Source organism: Varanus komodoensis, unplaced genomic scaffold, assembly GCF_004798865.1.
Source record: "Varanus komodoensis strain SLA01 unplaced genomic scaffold, ASM479886v1 scaffold3, whole genome shotgun sequence".
In the NCBI taxonomy this organism is placed as follows: domain Eukaryota; kingdom Metazoa; phylum Chordata; class Lepidosauria; order Squamata; family Varanidae; genus Varanus; species Varanus komodoensis.
Genome location: NW_025335761.1, coordinates 4488307 through 4508940, shown reverse-complemented (window position 1 = coordinate 4508940; position 20634 = coordinate 4488307). Strand labels below are relative to the sequence as shown.

General features: G+C 41.1%; 1 protein-coding gene across 1 annotated transcript in view; it reads right to left on the bottom strand.

Moving 5' to 3' along the window:
• LDLRAD3 (low density lipoprotein receptor class A domain containing 3) overlaps positions 1-4575 on the bottom strand; it is a 168890-nt gene extending 164315 nt beyond the window's left edge. The window contains exon 1 of the mRNA XM_044436607.1: positions 4504-4575. Within this exon, the coding sequence (XP_044292542.1) occupies positions 4504-4537 (34 nt within the window). The 5' untranslated portion in view covers positions 4538-4575. The remainder of the gene's footprint in view (positions 1-4503) is intronic.
• Positions 4576-20634: the final 16059 nt, after the last annotated feature.

Here is a 20634-nt window from a genome sequence, read left to right as displayed (position 1 = left end):
TCAACAAAATGGACGATCTTGGAACAGAGGTGAAAGTGATTTTTGTAAACCTCTCCTTCTCCACAGTTCCTGGAATTGCTCCCCACACTGTTCCAGAGGATCCTCCAACCATCCAGTGGCATAGGGGGCTAAAGAATGAGGAAGATTTGGTAAATATTGCTTCCCCTCTAACATCCATGGCAGTATCCAGGACATGGAATTCTATTTTGTGAAACTCTGGATCTAACCCTACATCTTCAAAACTTGAGCAACTGCAGAAAAACATCCTTATGTGTACATTAGGCCTGAATGACATATAAACAAGAATAAAGAAGTTTGAAAATGGCCAATAGACTGACATGTGATACCAGCATGATGAAAATAGAATAGTTATTAAGCATGCTTTCAAATTCAATCTTTGAAATGTCTATTTCAGAAATTAAGGAGGGCTATATCAAAGAAATGCTATAAAACCAGAACACAGGGAAACTACTGAAACTACTATATCAATGGGTGACTTTGGGCCAGTCACAAACTCTCAGAGCAACCTAACTCACAGGGTAGTTGTTGTGAGGATAAGACTGAGTAGTTGAGAATTATGGAAGCCACCTTGAGTTCCTTGAAAGAAAAGGGGCAGATATAATACATAATAAATAAAGAATGACTCTCCTTTAAAAAGCCAGTCTAAATTAAGAGATATTGTTAAATGGTATGTAGACTTCTACTTCAGTTATTAGAATACAGCAAATGAGAAGTTGGAAGAAAAATCCTAGCAGCTAAGTGCAAGGTTAAGAGAATTTTCACTTATGAAAAACTTTTCATACAACAAAATAGGAGGAAGATACCACACATATATAGATAGAATAGTTTATTCTGTTCTAAAGATTTAGAACTATTATCTAAACTACAAGAATCTCAGATACTGAGTTTTACCAGTATGTACTCTTTGCCCACCCAGCAAAAACAGGTGGTATCCAAAGTTAGTTCTACAGAGAGTAGTTCTATTGAAACAAATGGGAGTTAATTTAGTCATGACTAACATAACTCTCACTCATTTCAGTGGTTCTACTGTTAATAGCACGCTGGATCCAACTTTTTGTGTTCCACATTCTGAGATCCAAAGAAATCAGAGCTGTCAACATTTATTGCATGGAAATGCAACACTGATCGTTAGCAACTAGTTGCCAATAAAAGAACAAAGAATTCTGCAAACATTGGTTGCACACATCAATGAAATAAGATTTCCTGTCATTTACGCTTCAGATGATGCTGAGGTGAAAATAATTCAGACTATGCTTGATAATCTAACAGAACCAATGCCACAGACAGCACAGATCTTAGAATGCTACTTCACTTCTTGCTAAGTTTATCAAGTAGAAAACTGCACTTACTCATGAACTAAGTAAGAACAGCACATCCAGACGACGAGAGATTTAAAGGTATGACAATTCTCTGGCTTAAGAAATGTATGTCTTTTTACTTTTGCTCATGGCATAATAATCTGTGATGCTACGTTCAAGGGTACAGGTTAAAATATGGCACTGGAAAGTTTAAATGAAAGCAAAGGTTTTAGACTTCTCTAAAATAATGTAGCAAAAGATGACATAAAGGCACTTGGAAATAAAGCATATTATGATTTAGCACAGAAAAGAATTCTACATGAGCTTCACAAACACCTTTAAACCACAAAGCTGCTAGAGCAAAATCCATAGCCAATTTTGCCAACTGTAGTAAAGTGTTATTGTCATTCAGAGTTATTATGAAGTGGAAAAACAGACAGAAGATAAATCAATAGAAAATCCAAGTGGGAATGCTGTGACCAACAAAAAACTATTTACCTTTAACATCAGCATAACTGCTTAGTCAACTTCTGCCCACAAAAAGAGTGTAAAATCCCAACTACTGTTAAAGCACAGCTGGACTTGTTTGCTGTTCATAATATACAAGAGAGTCAGTGTGGTATAGTGGTTAAGAGTGTGGGATTGAGGTAATCTGGGTTTTAGTCCCTGCTCAGCCACGGAGTCAACTTTGGGCCAGTTACAGACTCTCAGCTCAACCTATCTCACAGGATTGTTGTTGTGGGGATAAGAGCAAATGGAGAAAAAAGACTGTAAGCTGTTTTGAGTTTGTAAGAAAAAAGTAGGGTATTAATAAATAAATGACAAAAGAGATTCTTAGAACACAGATGATTTGAAAGTCTTCTTTCAAACTGCAGCAACACTGGCCTCTCTTAAATGTTGTTGCCTTTTTACTGGACACAAGCATAACCTCAGTCCAATTCTTTCGGAAAAAAAATTATATATATCAGGTGTTGACACCATCAGGTAGTTTACAGAGTATGAGCTGAATTACTCGATTTTGCACATGCTGTAAAAACAACTATGAATAAAATGGTAGCATATTAACCCAGGTGCACCTGCATAGTATCTACCATGTCTGGGAAGAGAAGCTACATGCAAAAGAACAAGGTTTAATTCCAGGTAATGCTAAGAAAGAATCTAGTATGCAATCCTACAGTACCACTACCAATCAGTGGGCTATATGAACTAATGGTCTTAAGGCAGTAATGGCGAACCTTTTACAGACTGAGTGCCCAAACTGCAACCCAAAACCCACTTATTTATTGCAAAAATAAATGTGCCAACACTGCAATAAAACCTGAACACTGAGGTTTTAGTTTAGAAAAAACAACTCACAGCCAGTCCAAGCAAATATATAAATATTCTTAGCAGTGCACTGACTAGCCATTCGAAAGCTTGGACGAGTCGCGGCTAATGAGTCATGGCTCGTGACATCATCACCTGGCACCACCACTCCTTTTTGAGCATGCACATGGCCCCTATGTGCACTGTTATCTGATGCTGGGCTGCTGGGGTGATGCTGGGGCGATCTGGCTCGCATGCCGACAGAGAGGGCTCTGCATGCCCGCTGCCACACACGTGCCATAGGTTCGCCACCACTGGTCTAAGGCAACTTCCTAGGTCCCTAACTGTGGAGCTGCCCTTGTTCCTAGATTGCAGCCAGACTCAAACAGTGCCAACCCTAGTTGCAAAGGCTTAATACAGTGCTCGTGTCTTCACATACTAAAATGTCTCTCTTCTAGTTACCTGATTCTGATGCCTGATTCCTGTCACTTTGTAGTCTGGATTGCATGTATCTAAATGAGTGGGTAGGAGATTTGACTTCGGGTCTCTCCAGACATTGTTATGGCTGAGTTGAAGTAGCCTTGCATAGTTCTCACTCCAGAAGCAGCTATAGTATACTTATTTTCATTAGATCTGTGTTTAATATTGGTAGCCATCCCTTTTCTAACAAACAGGACTTCCTCCCCCCCTGCTCTCACCAGAGTAAAAACCCAAAACAGTTTGACTGATTTATTGATGCTGGCCTGATCCTTTCCAGTCTCACAAGAAACACACTGCTATAAAAATGATTACAGTCAAATCCCCCGCCCCACAAAAGGACAGTGCAAAAACTACCACAAACACAAATCAAAAAGTGATTCATGGGGGCTGAAGGGCCTGTAGTTCCATGCATATTATTTTAAAAATACCGGATTACCAACCGAGAAAATCTCAGCAAAATTCCCTGACAGTGACAGGCACGACATGAAAATATCTTTCTCTCTCACATGCAAACACACAAATATTAGGATTACATGTAGATCCATGTGTGTCTGTTCTAAACAAAGCGTGTGTAGCAATGGGGGGGGGGGGCTCTCAACACTTTGGAAGGCTCCAAAGAGGGGTGAGGCAAAAGTACTTTGCAAGCTTTGATCTGTTTCTGTTATTCATGAAAGAGGTTATCAAAACGAACGAATGAACGGAAGTATTAGAAGAGACAGGAACTGTAAGCTACTTTCTTAGGAGTACTTAGGACACGAGCAACGTTCCGCGATTTAATATTACCGTTCAAAGGAACGTGGCAGTGACCCTCCAGCACTACGAGAGAGAGAACCTGCAAGACTCTGCGACCAGCAGCCTCTCTCGCAAACTGCGGTGGGAAGATAAACAGACGCGCACACTGGCAAAGGAAACTCAGCCTCCAACGACTAGTCGAATGCAACAAGTTAAGCGGCGTTGTCCGAAACTTCCCAGAAAACCCCAAGAAAAAGCAGAAGCAATCACACTCGCAGTCGTGGTGCATGTTGCGGCACGGCTAGGGTTAGGCTGTCCCTCCTGCACTTTTACAACTGAACCGGGTCTAGCCGCTCTTCCCCCGGAAGGTCCCCAACACCCCCACCCCCCCCCCGGGGGGTCCCAACACCCCCCCCCCCGCTCGACCTGGGACGGAGCGCCGGAGTGGCGTGGCCGGGGGCCGCTGCCGCGAGCCTGGGCAGGAGAGCTCGGCCCCGCCGTGTGCCTCCTTTGCCGCGGCATCCCAGCACCCCGCGCCGCCCCTCACCTCACGCCTCCTGCAGCCCCGCGTAGGAGCTCTGTGCCTCCCGCCCCCAGCCCCACGGCTCAGCGATCTCGCCGCCGCCCCCTCCCGCGCCGCCCGCCCGCCCGGCTCTCGCTCACTCACCCGCCGAGCCCAAGAGCAGCCACAGCAGCCACATTGCCCCGCCGCGACGGCCGCTCTGCAAAGTTTCGGGCTCTCCCGAGCGCCTCCGCCTCTCGGCCCGAGCCCGGCCCAGGCCCAAGCTGCCGCCGTGCCGGAGGAGGAGGAGGAAGGAAAAGAGGAGGGCCAGGGGGAGGCTCCCTGCCTGCCTGCCCGCCTGCCCGCCAGCCAGCCGGACCCTCACGCCCTCTCTTGCTCTCTCTCTTGCTCTCTCTCTCTCTCTCTCTCTCTCGCACACACACACACACACACACTCAAACGTATACACATGCACACATTCTGCACTTTTCGCCGCAAGGCAAGTTATTGCTGCACCGACCTCGCGGCGTCTCCGAGTCCAGGCTGCACGCACTCTCGCTTACCTGCCCTGCCCTGCCCTGCCCCAGTTTCCGAGCGCCGACCTGCTGCACGCTCAGCATGAAGAGGAGCCGTCGCGTCGTCGGCCTTCCGCTCCTTCACTGGGAATGCGTCCGAGCCCATCTCCAGCCAGCTTGGACTTTTCCATCCCCAGCGATCTTTTGCGCGCGCCAACTTGGGCAAAAGGCCCGTTGGACTCACTGGGACTGATTGCGGAGGAACATGTCTTGTGGACCGCGCCTAAGCAGGCCTCTGGAAATCAGCCCTGCTGAAGTCAGTAGGGCTTACGTCAACGTTAGGCTCAGATCATAAGGCAGATTCTGCCTGAACGCTGGACAAGGTTACATGGGATGGAGACCCCAATTACGCCCAAATGGGCTTATGGCTGTAAGTGCGTTGCAGCTGGCTTGTTCAGTGGTGTACTTACGTTCCGTGAAGCACTCCTGCGCTTGAAAATAAGTTAGCCGGTTTCAAGCCCTGCTGAGTATTGGCACAGGATGGCTAGGTATGAGCAAAACCACCCACCAGGATTGCAATATTCTGCACCCGACCGCAGATTGTCAAATTGCTTGATCCCAGGCAGGAGGGTTGTGTGATAATTCATCAGGCCTGATGTTGAATTATATTTGCCCAATCTCTTCCACCCAGGTTCAGGCACAAGCTCCAGCTGGGCAATAACTATTCAGAATGACTGCCCTTACATAGCAGGCTGTACAGTTGTGTGAACCAGCCCATTAAATAAGCCACAGTGGGCTGTTCAATCATGCAAACCAGCCCATTAAGCCCTGCTCAGTTTTCACAATATTCAGTAGGCAACCACCTAATTATTCCCTAGGAGCTTCCTCTTTTCAGGTAGCAGGGTTGCACAACATAAAATAAGCTTTATTTAATCATGCTAAGCAATGTGGCTCCCTCCCATCTATAAGCGTGCCAGCACAAGGAATGCTCCTTGCGTCCAAATAAATAACTACTTTGTGGCACTTTCCCATCGTTTTGTGAAACAAACACCTTCTAAAGCTACCCAAGCTCTTCACACGCTTGTGATAAGAGGATAATGCGCTTCTTTCCTGGATTTCAGGGGTATACAGTGTAGTTGGAATGATTCTTCCTAACCCTCTTCAACCCTCCCTACCCTCCTGGCATTAACAAGCCCACCTGCTTCTGTGATTCCCAAAGGGTGTGAATTGCTGGAAGAGTAAATCACTGAAGTGTCACTGCTGAGTTCTGTGCAGAAGGTGTTAAGCAGCCTGAGAAATAGGAAAGTAAAAATAGAGATGACAAAGTGGCCAAACTGGGGGCGGAAGAACAGAAGGGTGCAGAGAGAAGCGTGGTTGTTCAGAGACAGAAGGCTATGTCTTGGGGTACAGAGAAAAGCAGGAGTGACAGTAATGGGGTTGTGGGAGACTCGGGTGATTGAAAGAGAAAGGACTGGAGATGTTAAATGTCAACAAAGCAGAGCATTCAGAAGTTGAGTTATGGAGCACAGACAGAAAAGGAGTGTTAATACAAAGGGCCTCATATACATATGCTTGATTGTCATTGAATGCATTTCGAATGCTATTTGCAATACATTTCATGTAAAGATGTTTACCATTGGCTAACGCTTAGTGAAATGATCTAGACAGTTTCAACAAAAAAAAAATATGAGGAGGGGGAAGCTATGAATAATAATAAAGATGATTAAAAAGAAAAGGCAGAATGGCTACCTGGAATTCTTTCTGATAAATAAGACTATCCAATGATGGTGATGATGAATTATTTTTATATGCTACCTCTTTTCCCACAAAAAAACCAAGAAGGCTTACACTGTTCTTTCCATCTTATCCTCCCAAGAATGCAATGAAACGCAATATGCTGACACTCACTGAGTTTCACAGCTGAGTGGGGACAACAACCTGGAACTCATGAGTCCCAGCCCAACACTCTAACCACTAGACGACACTGACTGCCAGGGGGAAAAAAACTTGTCGCCTCGTAGTCGTCTTTTCTCAAGGCTGAACAGGCCCAGTTCATTCAGTCTCTCGTCATAATACTTACGTTTCCAGACCCTGTATCATCTTTGTTGCCCTCTTCTGAACTATCTCCACCTTTTCAGCATTGTTTTAAACCTGGGTGCCGAAAACAGAACACTGTATTCTAGGTGAGGTCTGATTAGTTCAGAGTAGAGGGGAATAATCACTCCTCTTTTTCTGGAAGTACTACCTTTATTTATGCATCCCAAAATAGTGTTTGCCTTTTTTCCATCTGCATCACATTGCTGGCCCATTTTTAGCTTGTTGCCTACAACAACTCTAAGGACTTTTTCATTACTATTGAAAAATCTATCCCTAGTTTGCATTAATGCAGTTAGATTTTTTTTTTTTTTTTTGCATAGGTAGAGAAGTTGGCATTTGTCCTAGTTTGAACTTCATTCTGTTGCTCTGGGTTAAAGCTTGTCTAGGTCACCCTGGAGTTTTTTTTTGGGGGGGGGAGTTGGGGGGGTGCTTCCAGAGTGTTAGTTATTCCACCCAGTTTTATGTCATCCACAAAATTAATTATTGTTCCCTGGACTTCCTCCTCAAGATCATTAATACAGATGTTGAAGAGTATTGTGATACTGAGCCCTGTGATATTCCACTTGTAACCTCTTTCCAGGTTGAGAAGTGCCCATTGATGATCACTCTCTGTGACCTATTTTGAAGCCACTGTGGATCCACCTAAGAATAGTTATGTCAAGCCCATATTTCACTAATTTATTTATTCAGATGCTGTGGGGCACTTTGCCAAAGACTTTGCTAAAATCTAGGTAAATTATATCCACTGCATTTCTTCTGTCCATTTGGGTGGTAACCCAGTCAAAAAATGAGATTAGGTTAGTTTGGCTTGACTTATTCTTAAGAAATCCATGTTGGTTATCACTACATTTTCTTCAAGGGACATACAGATTGATTTTTTCAGGGATTTGCTCCAGATATATTAGCCTTAGCAAGAGCAGTGAGTTCATTAATTCAGATTTGTTTCTAGTGACGAGACATGTTTACTGGTCACCCTAGGTGTGAGACTGTTTAATTGGAGAAAGGAGCACACTTCCACATCTGTATTGGCAACCTGGGTATTGGCTGGTGTCTGGGAGAATTGTGGGGAAAGCCTTAGTGTAGGGGCTCAGTCTCTACCATATGTCCTGAGAAACAGGCAAACCTGGGGTAAATATAGAGATCTCTAGGCAGGCCTGAGTTCAGAGCCCAATAACACGATGCAGTGAGCTAGCTTGCAGAAGGTGGTGAGGAATGAGGAAAACATTCAACAGGACACATACAACAGCCAGGGGGCTTGTATGATTCTGAGCACGAGGTAAACACGTTCACGTTTCACTGAATGAAAAGCTTCTCACAGGATCCCAACTAAACTTGCTAGAGCAGCTAAATTAACTCCACCTGAACATATACTGACCCCAGGAGCAGCACACCAGTGTATTGCGAAGGATACCTGGCAGAATGTTACACTGGTATATTCCTAGCACAGTGCATCTATCAGAGAGGCTGTGGAGGCATCAGGTTCCTAATCCTAAATTCCTTCAGACCTATGCCAGTGAGAGATGGTATAAATGAATTAAAATACTTCCAATGAATTCATTGAGGAGCCAAAATACACAAGCCCTTCTGGTCCACTACACAGATTTCAGCTAAGCTGTGCTAATGCTACACTGCTGTGTGATCTGGCTGCTGGCATGGAGTTCTCCCAGGGCTCTGCCCCATACCTGTGCCTTTAAAGGAGATGGTAAAGGCATTAATGCTCTTTTGGGGCATGGCTGGTTTTGTCATAGATGAATTTGCGGGCTTTTCGGTACAGGGCTAGTTCTGTAAATATACATTATACATAAGTAAGATGCCAAACCGCCTGGTTTTGTCAGGACAGAGAAATGTGTTGAATTATTTATAGTATGAAAGAGCACTGTGCTGAATTCTGGAAAATTGTTATTTACTTCAGTGCCCCCCAGTTATGAATGCCACTCCACAGAACTCTTGTGAGTGTGTACATGGTTTGTGAAGTCGATTGATACTCTCATTGGTTTGGCATTATTAAAATTTAAGGAGGCTCTGGAACATTTCTTAATTTTCTTAGCAATGTTTATGGGAAGATAGGTAAGGAAATCACTGAAGCTGAAATACCTATATTTACCTAGGGGAATGGTGGAATGAAATCTCACACTAAAAATTCTTGGACAACTTAAAAGTAGAAGTCATCGTATGAACATATAAAGTGGAAGACCTGTAAGCAGAGAGAAGGAATAAATAGTCAATTCTCACAGTGGAGGGATGTGAACTATGAGATCTCTGAAGAATCAGTACTGGAACCATTTTGGTGTAAAATAAAATGTGTTGGGTGCATTTTCACAATAGATTTGTAGGTTTATGAACTAAATCCAGAGCCATTTGAAATTTTTAAGAACCAAAACAAAGCTTACACTAGGTGTCAGTGAAATATAGATCTCACTAAGTTTTAGAAAAGAAATAAGTTTTCCACTATGCAGTGCCCCCGGCCCACTGAATGTAAGTTTCCAAACTCAGAGACTTATGTGCATCCAATGCATGGAGTGAGATCTGGTCCCACACCTTGCAACCTTCATTTCATCTAGATTGCCATATCCAGATGAAGTAGCACAGAGGGGGAGGAAAGGAGCCTGGGGCTCTGTCTGGATATGGCACAGATCACTGGCCACAGCTTTCCTTCCTGCCTCCTGCCACTCCCCTCCTGGCATGCCCTTCCTCCTCCTCTCTGAGGCTAATTTGCAACTTTGGAGCAGCAGCTGCAGTGACTCTTTCCACCGTAGCTACAAAGGGATGGGAACAGGGGCTTGGGTGTCAGAGTGGACACTCTGGATGTCAAAGTGGAGAAGAACTCAGGTCACAGGGCATGGAGCTGGAGTGCCAAATAATCCCATGGCCACCCTGTCGTCGCCCCCTCTCCCCACCCCCCCATAATATCAGGAGGCCTTAAGATTGCACCATAAACATCTAATATTGCATACAACAAAACTGTCATTTTTTTTCTTTCATGGTTAATTTTTTATAGTTCAACAAAAAATATAGATAATTGTCAAGTATAAGAATGACAAAATGCCAAGTAGGTGTGCTCTTTTGAAGATATTAGGGGACTTTAACTAGCAGTACCAGATTATTGGTAGCATAGATAGATAGATCTTGTAGTTATAAAGTTAAACTGTATTTTGTATCTTCTGGCATAATTGCACCTGTAGTTGTTAATATTAAATGAATCAAAATCACTGATTTGCGTAATGTAAACTGTCTATGTTTCCACTGAAACTAACTAAATATAAGTAGAAGTAAACAAAAACAAACATTAATAGAAGTATAACTAAAAACAAACTAAAATATAAGCTAGAAAATGGTCAAACAATATGAACAATTGTTCTTAAGAAGCTTTAAGAAGAAATTATATTGCTATCATTGTGATACTGATATCTGAATAGATGTTAAAGTGTTTTAGAGATTAAATTTTTTTATGTTTGTATATTGAATTTTAAACTGTTTAAAATCACTGTGTCTTAGTCTATTAATATGTTTGTTGAATTATTTTGTATTTAGATAAATTGTGAACTGCCTAGAGAACTATAACTATTAGGTGGTATAGAAGTAAAATAACATAACATAACATAACATAACATAAATAAAATAAAATGTCCAGTGTAAATAGTTTTTACATGTGTTTTTTCCATCCCATTCTGAAGCTGTGTACCATGCCCCTAATGGTTCTACTTTATCCCCTCTGAAAAATTATTGTATATACAGACCCTTATCCTCTGACAAGACCATGGTATATACTTAATAGTAACATAAAACCACAGAGCAACTTTATTCCAGCCAAGAACTCAATTCTTTGTGTAATAGCCTGAAGCTGCCAACTGATTTTTAAAACTGTCATCAACTAATCTTCAGAAAAATACTGCTGGGTACAAGTTGAGTTCCTGTAATTCATTTTTAATATAGTCAACTGAGAAACTTGTGTTCTAGAGATTTATTGATGAGGATTTCATATAATTTGGAGGGATGAATGTTTTTCATTATTATTTTAATATCTAGCTTTTTTCGTTACAGCTTGAGTGAAGCTTTAACCCTCAGTCATTAAATTCCAAGTGCATGCAATTAATGTCTAGAGCTGAGAATTGCTATTCACTGCAGGATTTAATGCCAAGAATAAAGAAGATATTCTAGACACTAGGAGGGTTGCTAAAATGAGCTCTGTAGGGCAAAAAACTTTGATTGAAATCTTATGTCAACCAGAGTGTCATTGAAGTTTGACCATGCTGATAACTCTATAGTTAGAGAAAAAAACAGTTCCCTTTAAAAAAAATGGTTAATTCTTCTATCAGTTTTCAAAGCTTTAAAAAAACAACAAAAGGATAATGTCATACTATGACTGTATACATCTGGGTAAAAGAAAATCAAGCTAGTGAATGAATTCTTTTTACATTTTATGTCAGCCTTTTTCAGATTCCCATTAGCTTCCTCTGCCATACTGAAAAATATAAAATATATAGGTGATTATCTTGCTCTCTCTCTCTTGTTATGTGCACATGCACACACATGTACACATTTCCCTTGAAATTTCCTCCTTTGAAACAGTTCTTCTCTCATCATTCAATAAAATAATCCTAACCCTGTATTTTTGTTATTATGAAATGGTATTTAATACTTGTGGATGGGTCTATTATGTCTGATGAGCTCAGGGATTTATATATTTCTTATTATTTTTCTGTACTGCCCATAGCCAAAGCCAACTCAGTAGTTCATTAAAAAAGGCCTAAAGCTAACTCCCCCCCCCCGACCCAAGGCTTAGAGAGCCATCCAAAGGCCCCTAGACAGCATCTAGACAATCATAGGATTGTTCAGATTCCTAGGTCCCTGGTCGGATAATTGCTTCAACAACAGACTTGGGAATTTGTGCTCAGGTTCTCCATCTCCATATCACAGTCAAAGCAGAAAGAAGCACACCAGCTACCATAGTAGAAGCAGTTGTAATGGCAGCCATCAAAAATGTTGTAGACTTTACTGTCATTCATTTATCTCAGTCTATCAAATGGAAGGGTATGTACAGATCAGAGGTGTGCTCTGAAAAAAAATTAATATTGGGGCAATTAGTGAACTGTTTCTGCTAATCTTTATAAAATGAGCAAGACAATAGTACATAAGCAAGTATTTCAGTGCCATTTCCACATGGGCACATATTTTTTTCCATTGGAATGCTCTGAAAATGACCCTCAAGTAATGTTGAGAGCAAGTACATTCAATCATGCACTTGGGAAAGCCCTGCTTTATTTGGCAATGGCTAGGTCTTTTAAATAGGATGCTGAGACATCTGGGAGACTAGACAGAAAACAAGTATGCTAAGGCCATCATTTTCTTTTGCAGACAAATTGTACTGATGTCCTATTGTAAAGATATTAACTGAACGTTGCCTCAGTTTGTAACTGTTGTGCAGAGAGGCCGAAAGAGTAAAGCTTGAGATTGGTGTCTTTCAACCAGCTGCTCTCATGGAGGAAAGCAGAACTAAAGAAAACCAGAAGGTGCTAAAGTCAACCATAGCTCAATGCCCTGATCTAAGCCTGAGTAGAAGCAGAAGGAAGGAAGACCAGCATCTCAAGGAGGCATTTGGAACACAACATCAGACTGAAAAAAAAATGTCTAAACATTGAACTACACAATTTCTAGTTTCAAGTCCTAATTTTAAATTTACATCAACCTAAACTTGAATTGCATAAAGGAATTGAGCTAAGAGCTTTGCCTAAAAATCTTCAAGCACTGATGGTATATAATGATCACCTTTTCTGAAATCAAGCAAGCAAGCAAGCAAGCAACAGTCCTACATGAAAACCCCATCAGCAAATATATCTGCCAGCTAATGTCAGATTTTAAAAGTTCTGGTTTAAAAACAAAATCTCTGATTGGTGCTTTATTACTCTTTATGTGAGATTTAGTAAGATTCTTAACCTCAGTTTCTGAGAATAATGGAAATTCAGGTAAATTATCTGGAATATCTAATATTTGATTAGCCTCAGTGTTGGAGTCAGAAGATAGTGACTGGCAGCTACATCTGTTCAGCTGTGCCAGTAACACACATGCATAACAGGAGTATTCTCTAATTATTATCATGCATCAGAAAGGCAGGGAAGGGAAGTTTTTATTAGTATTTGCCAGGCATTTTTCCTAGCTAGTTGTTTTGTCTCTCTAATCAAAGACGGATGCATTCACCTGTAGGCAACACACGCATTTAACAGGGCCCCTGAGATGGTGTTGCCATAGAATCTTCTCACTTGACTTTTTGCTTGTTCGCATTCTTTAGCCAACCAACCAGTCTTTTTAAAATTCCTTTTCAAACCAATGTACTTCACTTAGTTTTCAAATTAACTTGTAACCTTTCACTAAATTTGTAATGAATGTATGGCCTTGATAGTCTTTTGAACTGCCTTATGAAATACTTAATCTACAGAAAGTGAGTCAAGAATCAACCTCAACTGACCACTTATTCCTCTTAGTAGCAGTCACAACTAATTCTTTGTTAAGATAAGACTGGAATTCTAAACAAAATCTATTGCGTACTGAACTCAGCAGTTGTAACTTTCTATACTAGAGCCAACCTCAAAAGACACAACATACTTATATGCTGATTAGGAAATTGCTAAATAATCTATTGGATTGTTAGCCTATTTTGCAATATTTATATGGAGTCCATTTTGCAGACTGATCTGTATCATTATTACTATTTAATATTGACATATCTCTCCACCATATGAATTAAGCAAAACAGAACCTTACTCAGGAACATTAATGTCTTCAGGGAATTGCAAACTACCCTAGTCACTATGAGTTTAGGGCTCCAGTAATGATCATAAGCATAGCAAGTTACTTATCTGCAGCTTGAATACATGCATTCATGTCTTTTCTTCAGTTTGTAATAATAAATACTCCTTAGGATATAAACATTCAGAAATTATACACAAATCCTTAATATTATGCACAGTTTAAAATATTATTATAACTACATTACATTTATTTCTCCCCTTTGTTGCTTTTGTACAGAACCCAAAGTGGCTTACAAGGCCCAAAACCAGATGCAAACACTACCAACTAGACATTGGGCAGACAGGAAGTCAGGAGAGAGAAATAGTTTTCCTACAGGCCATGGCAAAGCCACTCTCCAGCCTTCAGGTCTTGATGCTGATCCAAATTCCCTGGTATGCATAACTGGGAGAGTCTAACTCCTCCTTGTTCACCCACCCAGGTCTTGGCGATGCATGCCACATCAGCTGCCTCATCCACTGCTGAGTCATGGACAAAGGAGGTCTTGTTCTGGACTGATCTGGCATTCAAAAGCAGCATCCAGAGACCTGTGGCCAGGTTGATAGGGCAACCATCAGGCCTGCTGATGCAAGGAGAATCAGAGCACAGCAGACCCATTAATGCTCTGGGCCACATTCCCCTTACCTGGTTAGCCCACCTCCCAACACCATATATCCCTCTACCCATCACTACACTAAGTGGAGACCCACAGATTACCCTGCTTATCCTCCTTCTGAGATGCATAGTTAGGCCCTTAGGAGAGAAGAAATCATACCTCCATCAAGAGTCCTACACAAACTAAAGGAAAGATATGTGTGGGGTGGCCCTTGCCCTCACAGCTCCCTCTCAAAGCAGCAGCCCTCAAAGTGGCAACCTCCTTTGGCATCATCCCCTTCAGGGTCATTGGCACTGGGGTGTCACCCTCCCATGTCAGGTGGCTCCAATGAAAGCAATCAGCCCATGGTTTTCTTTCTTTTGCTCCTCTGCTGTTATTGATCTTTCCCTGCAGCAGAAGTTCAGAGCGGTTCAGGGCTGGCCCTGAAGACAGCAGTGCTGCTGTGTGTCCCAGCTGGCATTCTCTGCTAACCTCTGGACTAAACAGCCCCATGTCAGCTGAATAATCAGCCTCATTCAAGAGCACCTAAAGTTGGCCAGTCACGAGCCACTCAAGCACCTTGTTCAGGAAAGACATGTTGGCAACCAGCTCATAACATCTTCTGAGTTCAGGTTAGACTTCCTGAGCAGTGGCCTGGTTACTACCTTTTTTAAAGAGTCTAGGGTCACCCCTTCTCTCAAAGAGGAGTTTTCAAACTCAGATGGACATCCTCTCCATATTATTTGTTTATGAGTTTGTTCATAGTACTTGTGTATTGCTTGATATAATAAAGTAGTATAGATACAATAAGCCATAAAAGACCTATTGCCTCTCTAAGCACATCAGTATTTGACTAGACTTGGCCCAGAATCTTGTCTATATCCACAAGCCTCAAGAAATATTAAGCAAGGTCAGTCAGTGCTCTGGGCACTTCTGCTAATTGGAGTGTGTCAACTGTAGTGTGCAAGCTATGAAAGTTGTGAACAATTGTATCTTCAAAATGTTGAACTAATTCGTAACAGGGAGAACAGTGTTGAACTAATTCCTAAGAGTCCTATTTTCTCTTTGCATGATACAGCTTGCAACAGGTCATGCATTCAGAAGAGCTCTTCAAAGGCTGGCTGGAAAATTTTAGGACTTTTTTATTTTTAACCATACCCATCATTTCACCCTAAAAGTGATTTGATTGGCTTCTACTTTAGTCTTCAGAGTTTGACCGTTGTGTTTTATTTACTTAAGGGCAAATAGGACCCACCTGCAGTAGCTTCAAAGACTGCGGGTTAGATGGACAGTTTGGTGAAATGTACAGCTTCTGTATAAACCTCTAACCAGATACAAATAAATTGATGTCTTAACCAACCACAGCTGTCTTTTTAAATTTTAGCAACAGAATTGTGTTTGTTTTAAATGTAATGTTACTGTCATAGTTGCAAATGCTTCCATGCTCTCCGTCTTCTTTCTATGTACATTCCTTCTTGGATCTTGTTCTCTACAGGCGCTACTTCTAAAATTACCCTTTCTATTTCCCTACAAAGCTATGGAAACCTTTATTCTAACATGAACAAGTCTTTCCAACCCCAAACCTAACCCTCTCAAAATATTAATTATTACATTATTTAAATAAAAATATATAAATATAAAAGCATATCTTTTAGCAGCATAAGAAATATTACTGTTTACTTAAATAGATTCTTCATATAGAAACTTCAGATAAGAATATCTGTTAAAATCTTCTGCCTTGTAAACTGTCTTGTCAAAATGCTGAGCTTCTAATTGAATTGTCCCCCTACCCGGTTATAGCATTCTTTCCCATGCAAGCATGTATCCAAGTATCCAAATACTTTGGAATGGAAATAAAGTCTGACAGCTCAGACTGGCATCTGTGAAAACGGCAGCAGGCGGACAGGAACAGAGACTAGTCTCCAGCAAGGTTTCTCTTCTAGGCAGTGCTTGGATGCGTCTCTGCAGCCTGAAAACAACAGGTGGAAATCTGGATGAAAGCAAAGAAGATGGAGGGGGATGGAAACAGAGAGCAGCCTGTAGGGGTGAAGCAAGTAGTGATGCATCTGGTACCAGGCAAACATAGGTACTAGAAACTGGATGGCTGGAAAGACTCCTAGAATTACTGCTCTTTTTATGAGACTCTGTGTTATGTGTATATCACAACCAGGAACCCAGGTTCCCACTATCTTGAATAAACCATTGTTTCTTATGTTGTCTGAGGACAAATCACATCATGGTGAAATATCATGACTGGGTTCGGGTGACATGACAAACAGTGATTTAAAAAATACCATGCCTTTTGTGTGGTGTGAACCCAGTTACTCTAGTTAATCAGACTGCACCAGGTCAACCCATGAATAATTATACATCCTCAGTAAGCTCCACAAGTGTGCCTTTTGGTCTCAGTGTTAACTATTAATCAAATTTTAACTAGGCAAGATTTCTCTTGGAATTGTTACATTTTTATTGTAATTCATTAAGTGTCTTTTTAATAAACAGGCCACAAAGAGCAATGTTCTGTAGTTTGGGAATATTTATATGGCATTTATAACAGAACTTTCTCTCATTTAACAGGGCATGAGGGATGGCTATGTATACATGTATGGACGCACCCTGGCTGAATGATATTGGAAGCAGGTTTAGCTGCTATACTGGTATTAGGACTCATGAGTATGAAAATCTGAGGCCATGTTACTTAAGGACAAAACCTAGCAATAATATAGTGCTGCATTTTAGAAAGGACTGGTTGACACATAGGTAAGATTTTGCATTTGGCACCATGCTTAGTTGCAGGATTTTGATAGAATGAAAATAATAATAAATCTTTTCTTTTAACTTGATCTCACAAAAGTGATAAATGGTACTTCAGAAAATCTCTATAAAATTGACTTCCTCATTAGAATTTATCACACTAACCATCCATATTAGCATACAAGTATGTATCCATTTGCTTGTTAAAATTCATCTTCATTATGGCTTTCTAATGCTTTGATCTTTTGACTCTGCTTCAAGCTAGGAGCTATTCCGAGGTTCCAGCAAAATTTAGCCCTGCAGAATAATACTGAAGTCCAGCTACCTACAGAAAGGTCTTCATTAGTCACCTCAATTTGGCATGACAGTGATCGTGCATGTGGAAATTTAGGCAGGCTAAGGAAGCATTAATCCCTACCATTAACAGGACATTGTGCCATTTTGTACATTATATTTTAAAAGTGTACCTGCCAATGGGAACATCTCTTGAAAAACAAACTGCACCATCAGAAAGGCATTATTTTTCTAGGGCCACGGCAGAAGAGAAAGAAACTTCTCCCACCCTGCTCAACTTGTACTGATGAACTACTCACTAATACTACCTCTATCTTGACTGGACTGAGTTTTAGTTTATTGGTCTTGTGGCAGCTAAATTTTCGTTATGGTTTTATTTCACAGCAAAAGACACTACCCAAACTGATTTAGGTGGGTCTCTATAAACCCTGCCCAATTGGTTCCTTATTTTCTGCCCTACATCTTCAATTGAAGAAGTTGCTTTATAAGGAAAAGCACTGGAAATTTATTTAAAAGACATTAAGACAAAGGCATAGAATTGGTGTCATGGTGCTTTGTGACAGCGGAAAGCATAAAGTTTCTATTACAACTTTCTGCTAGTAGGGGTAATCTCCTGCTGGGAGCCACTCCCCCACCTCCAGAGCTTGCATTTCCTTAAATAACACATTCAATGTATCAGACTTGCAGATGGTGAGTCTCCATTGGCTTTTGTACTTATAATATTCCAGACTATTCCCATGTCTCCTAACCACATTGTTTGTTTGTCCCAAAGTTTCACTGCCCTAAAAATTCCCTTTAAGACTTCTGGGCCACTTCTTTTACCCCCTTTGCTACCATTTTCTAACTACTAGAACCATTTTCTAACTACTGTTCTTGTACCTTCCTAGGTTCCTCTTCTTGGGACTTCCCACGGCTTTGCCATCTTATCCTAGTTTACTTTATTGCCCATACTTATGCTAAAGCTGTTGTATAAGACTTTATGATACGACCTCTGATCTATAGTAGAACTACACTGTAGCAATATGATTAATGTGTGATTAGTTGACCATTCATGTATATGAGGTTTTATGTACTTCCTCTGTCCTTCAGCCCTCATCCAATCCATTACCTTGCTCAAGCACTGATTCAGGGCATCCACTGCTTCACTAGGGCTAGATGAGAAGGATATGTAAAGCTGGCTGTCCTCTGCATACTGATGACACCCAGCTCTCATAGCTGAATGACTGCCCCCAGTAGTTTTATGTAGAAATTAAATAGGATGGGGAATACAATTATCCCTGTGAACCCATGGCACAATTGCCATAGGAAAGAGCAGTAATCCCCCAGAACCACCTTCTAGAGATGGTCATCCAAGTAGAAACAGTGTAAAAAGTAGGAAATGCAAAAAATCAGTTCTGGGCCTTGAAATAGGTTATATCCACTGCATCCCTACAGTCCACCAAACTAATAACCGAAGCCAAAATGGCAATCAGATTAATCCAGCAGCATTTATTTCTTTAAAAATTCATGAACAAAGCATTCATTTCAACTTAGCACTGCATTGTTCTTTGGATGCTTACAAATGGACTTCTTTATAATCTGTTCTAATGTCTTTCCTAGTTTTGTAGTGAGACTGACAGTTCTATAGTTTCCCAAATCCTTAATGTTTCCATTTTTAAATGCTGGAATAACACTTAGATTCTCTCTCTCTCTGTGTATCTCTGTCTCTCTCTCTCTCTCTAACTAAAAAAGAAGTGGGACATCTAATAAATGATTTTCCATTGTTCTGTCTAGTTGTATCCCTGAGATTTTAGAGCGATTGTCCCCATGGTTTCAGGGAAAAAAGAACATAAGAAAGACCATGCTGGATCAGAACAATGGTCTAGCACTGCCTTCGCATACTGACAAACCAGGTGCACCCAGGGTTCCTTAAACAGGATGGGTACAAGAGTTCTGCCTGCCAAAACTCCTCAGCATCTGGTGCACGCAGGCATTCAATCTCTGGTGACAGAGTTAGTACATAGCTAACAAGGCTGGTAGACATTGATACGAGTATCCTTCTCCTGCCTGAATTTGTCCAAATCTTGTTAAAGCCACCCAACCGGTGGCCATTGCTGTTTCCTGTGGCTGTCAATTCCACAGTTTCACTATGTGCTGTGTGCAGAAGGACTTCCTTTCTTCAAGCTTCTGAAGCTTACAAAACATATTTTAATCTCCAAGAGGCTGATCGCACCATGCCACTTTCTGTTCTTTCTCTGTTCTTCCATGGCCTTCTGCAGTAAAGACAGCTAAGGCAAATGTATATTCTCCCCATACTTTTCTTACTATGCTCATAGAACACATTTTGCTCTTGCAGATGGAGTCCCTCACTACTGGGAATTCAGTTTCTTGTTGATCCCTTGCTCTATGACATGAAGTGGAGATGACTTGAGCAGAAAGGTTATGCAGCCTGCATGAATGATTTTCTTCTTTCATTGTAGATGGGTCAGGTCTGGGGAGGTTGCAGGGTGGAAAAAGTCTTTTCAAAAGACACTTCATGTACTTTTATTATATGCTACAGCATCAGATCAGGAACACAGACCGTTGTTTTCTGGCCTCTGTACTCAGGGACTGTATGGTCTGCAATCCAATAGTTCTTATCATCTGCCAGTGGAAACCGTATCATGCCTCTCCCCAAATCCTCTTTACCAGTAATTAATATCCATCGGGAAAAGCTTGCTTTTATATGGTGACTTGTCTTTGGTGCACATGATTCAGCATTTCCAAAAGGGGTTTTTTTTCAGTATTTAAAAGAAGCTTACAAAATATCTGTATAAATGCTTAACATAATTAATAAGACTTATCTTACTTCATTTTTATATGAACATGTGTTCTGGGAACACTCGCACTGCAGATGTGGTCATTTCACTAAAAACCAAATTACCAAAACCATAATGTCATCTTTTTGTACTTCCAAAAATTAATTCAGCTGCATTACTCTCCATAGAGTCAATATTTCAGAACCAAATAGACATTTTCACTCTCTTGTGTTTTACAAAATAATTGATGTAATCTGTTTTGCTCCAGACCTGTCCATGATTGGATCAGCAGGCCTTGTTATATTTCTTAAAGCTGAAATGCTCTTATAGTCACACATCCATTTTTCAGCAGAAAACAGAAGAAATTCAACTGTTAAGTACATTTGCCCTTCCTCCTTGCTGATGCAAATGCATCTGTCCATGGGAAGGAATCCAGAACTGCTGCAAAACATCAACTTCTAGGGATGATTTGTAATGTTTT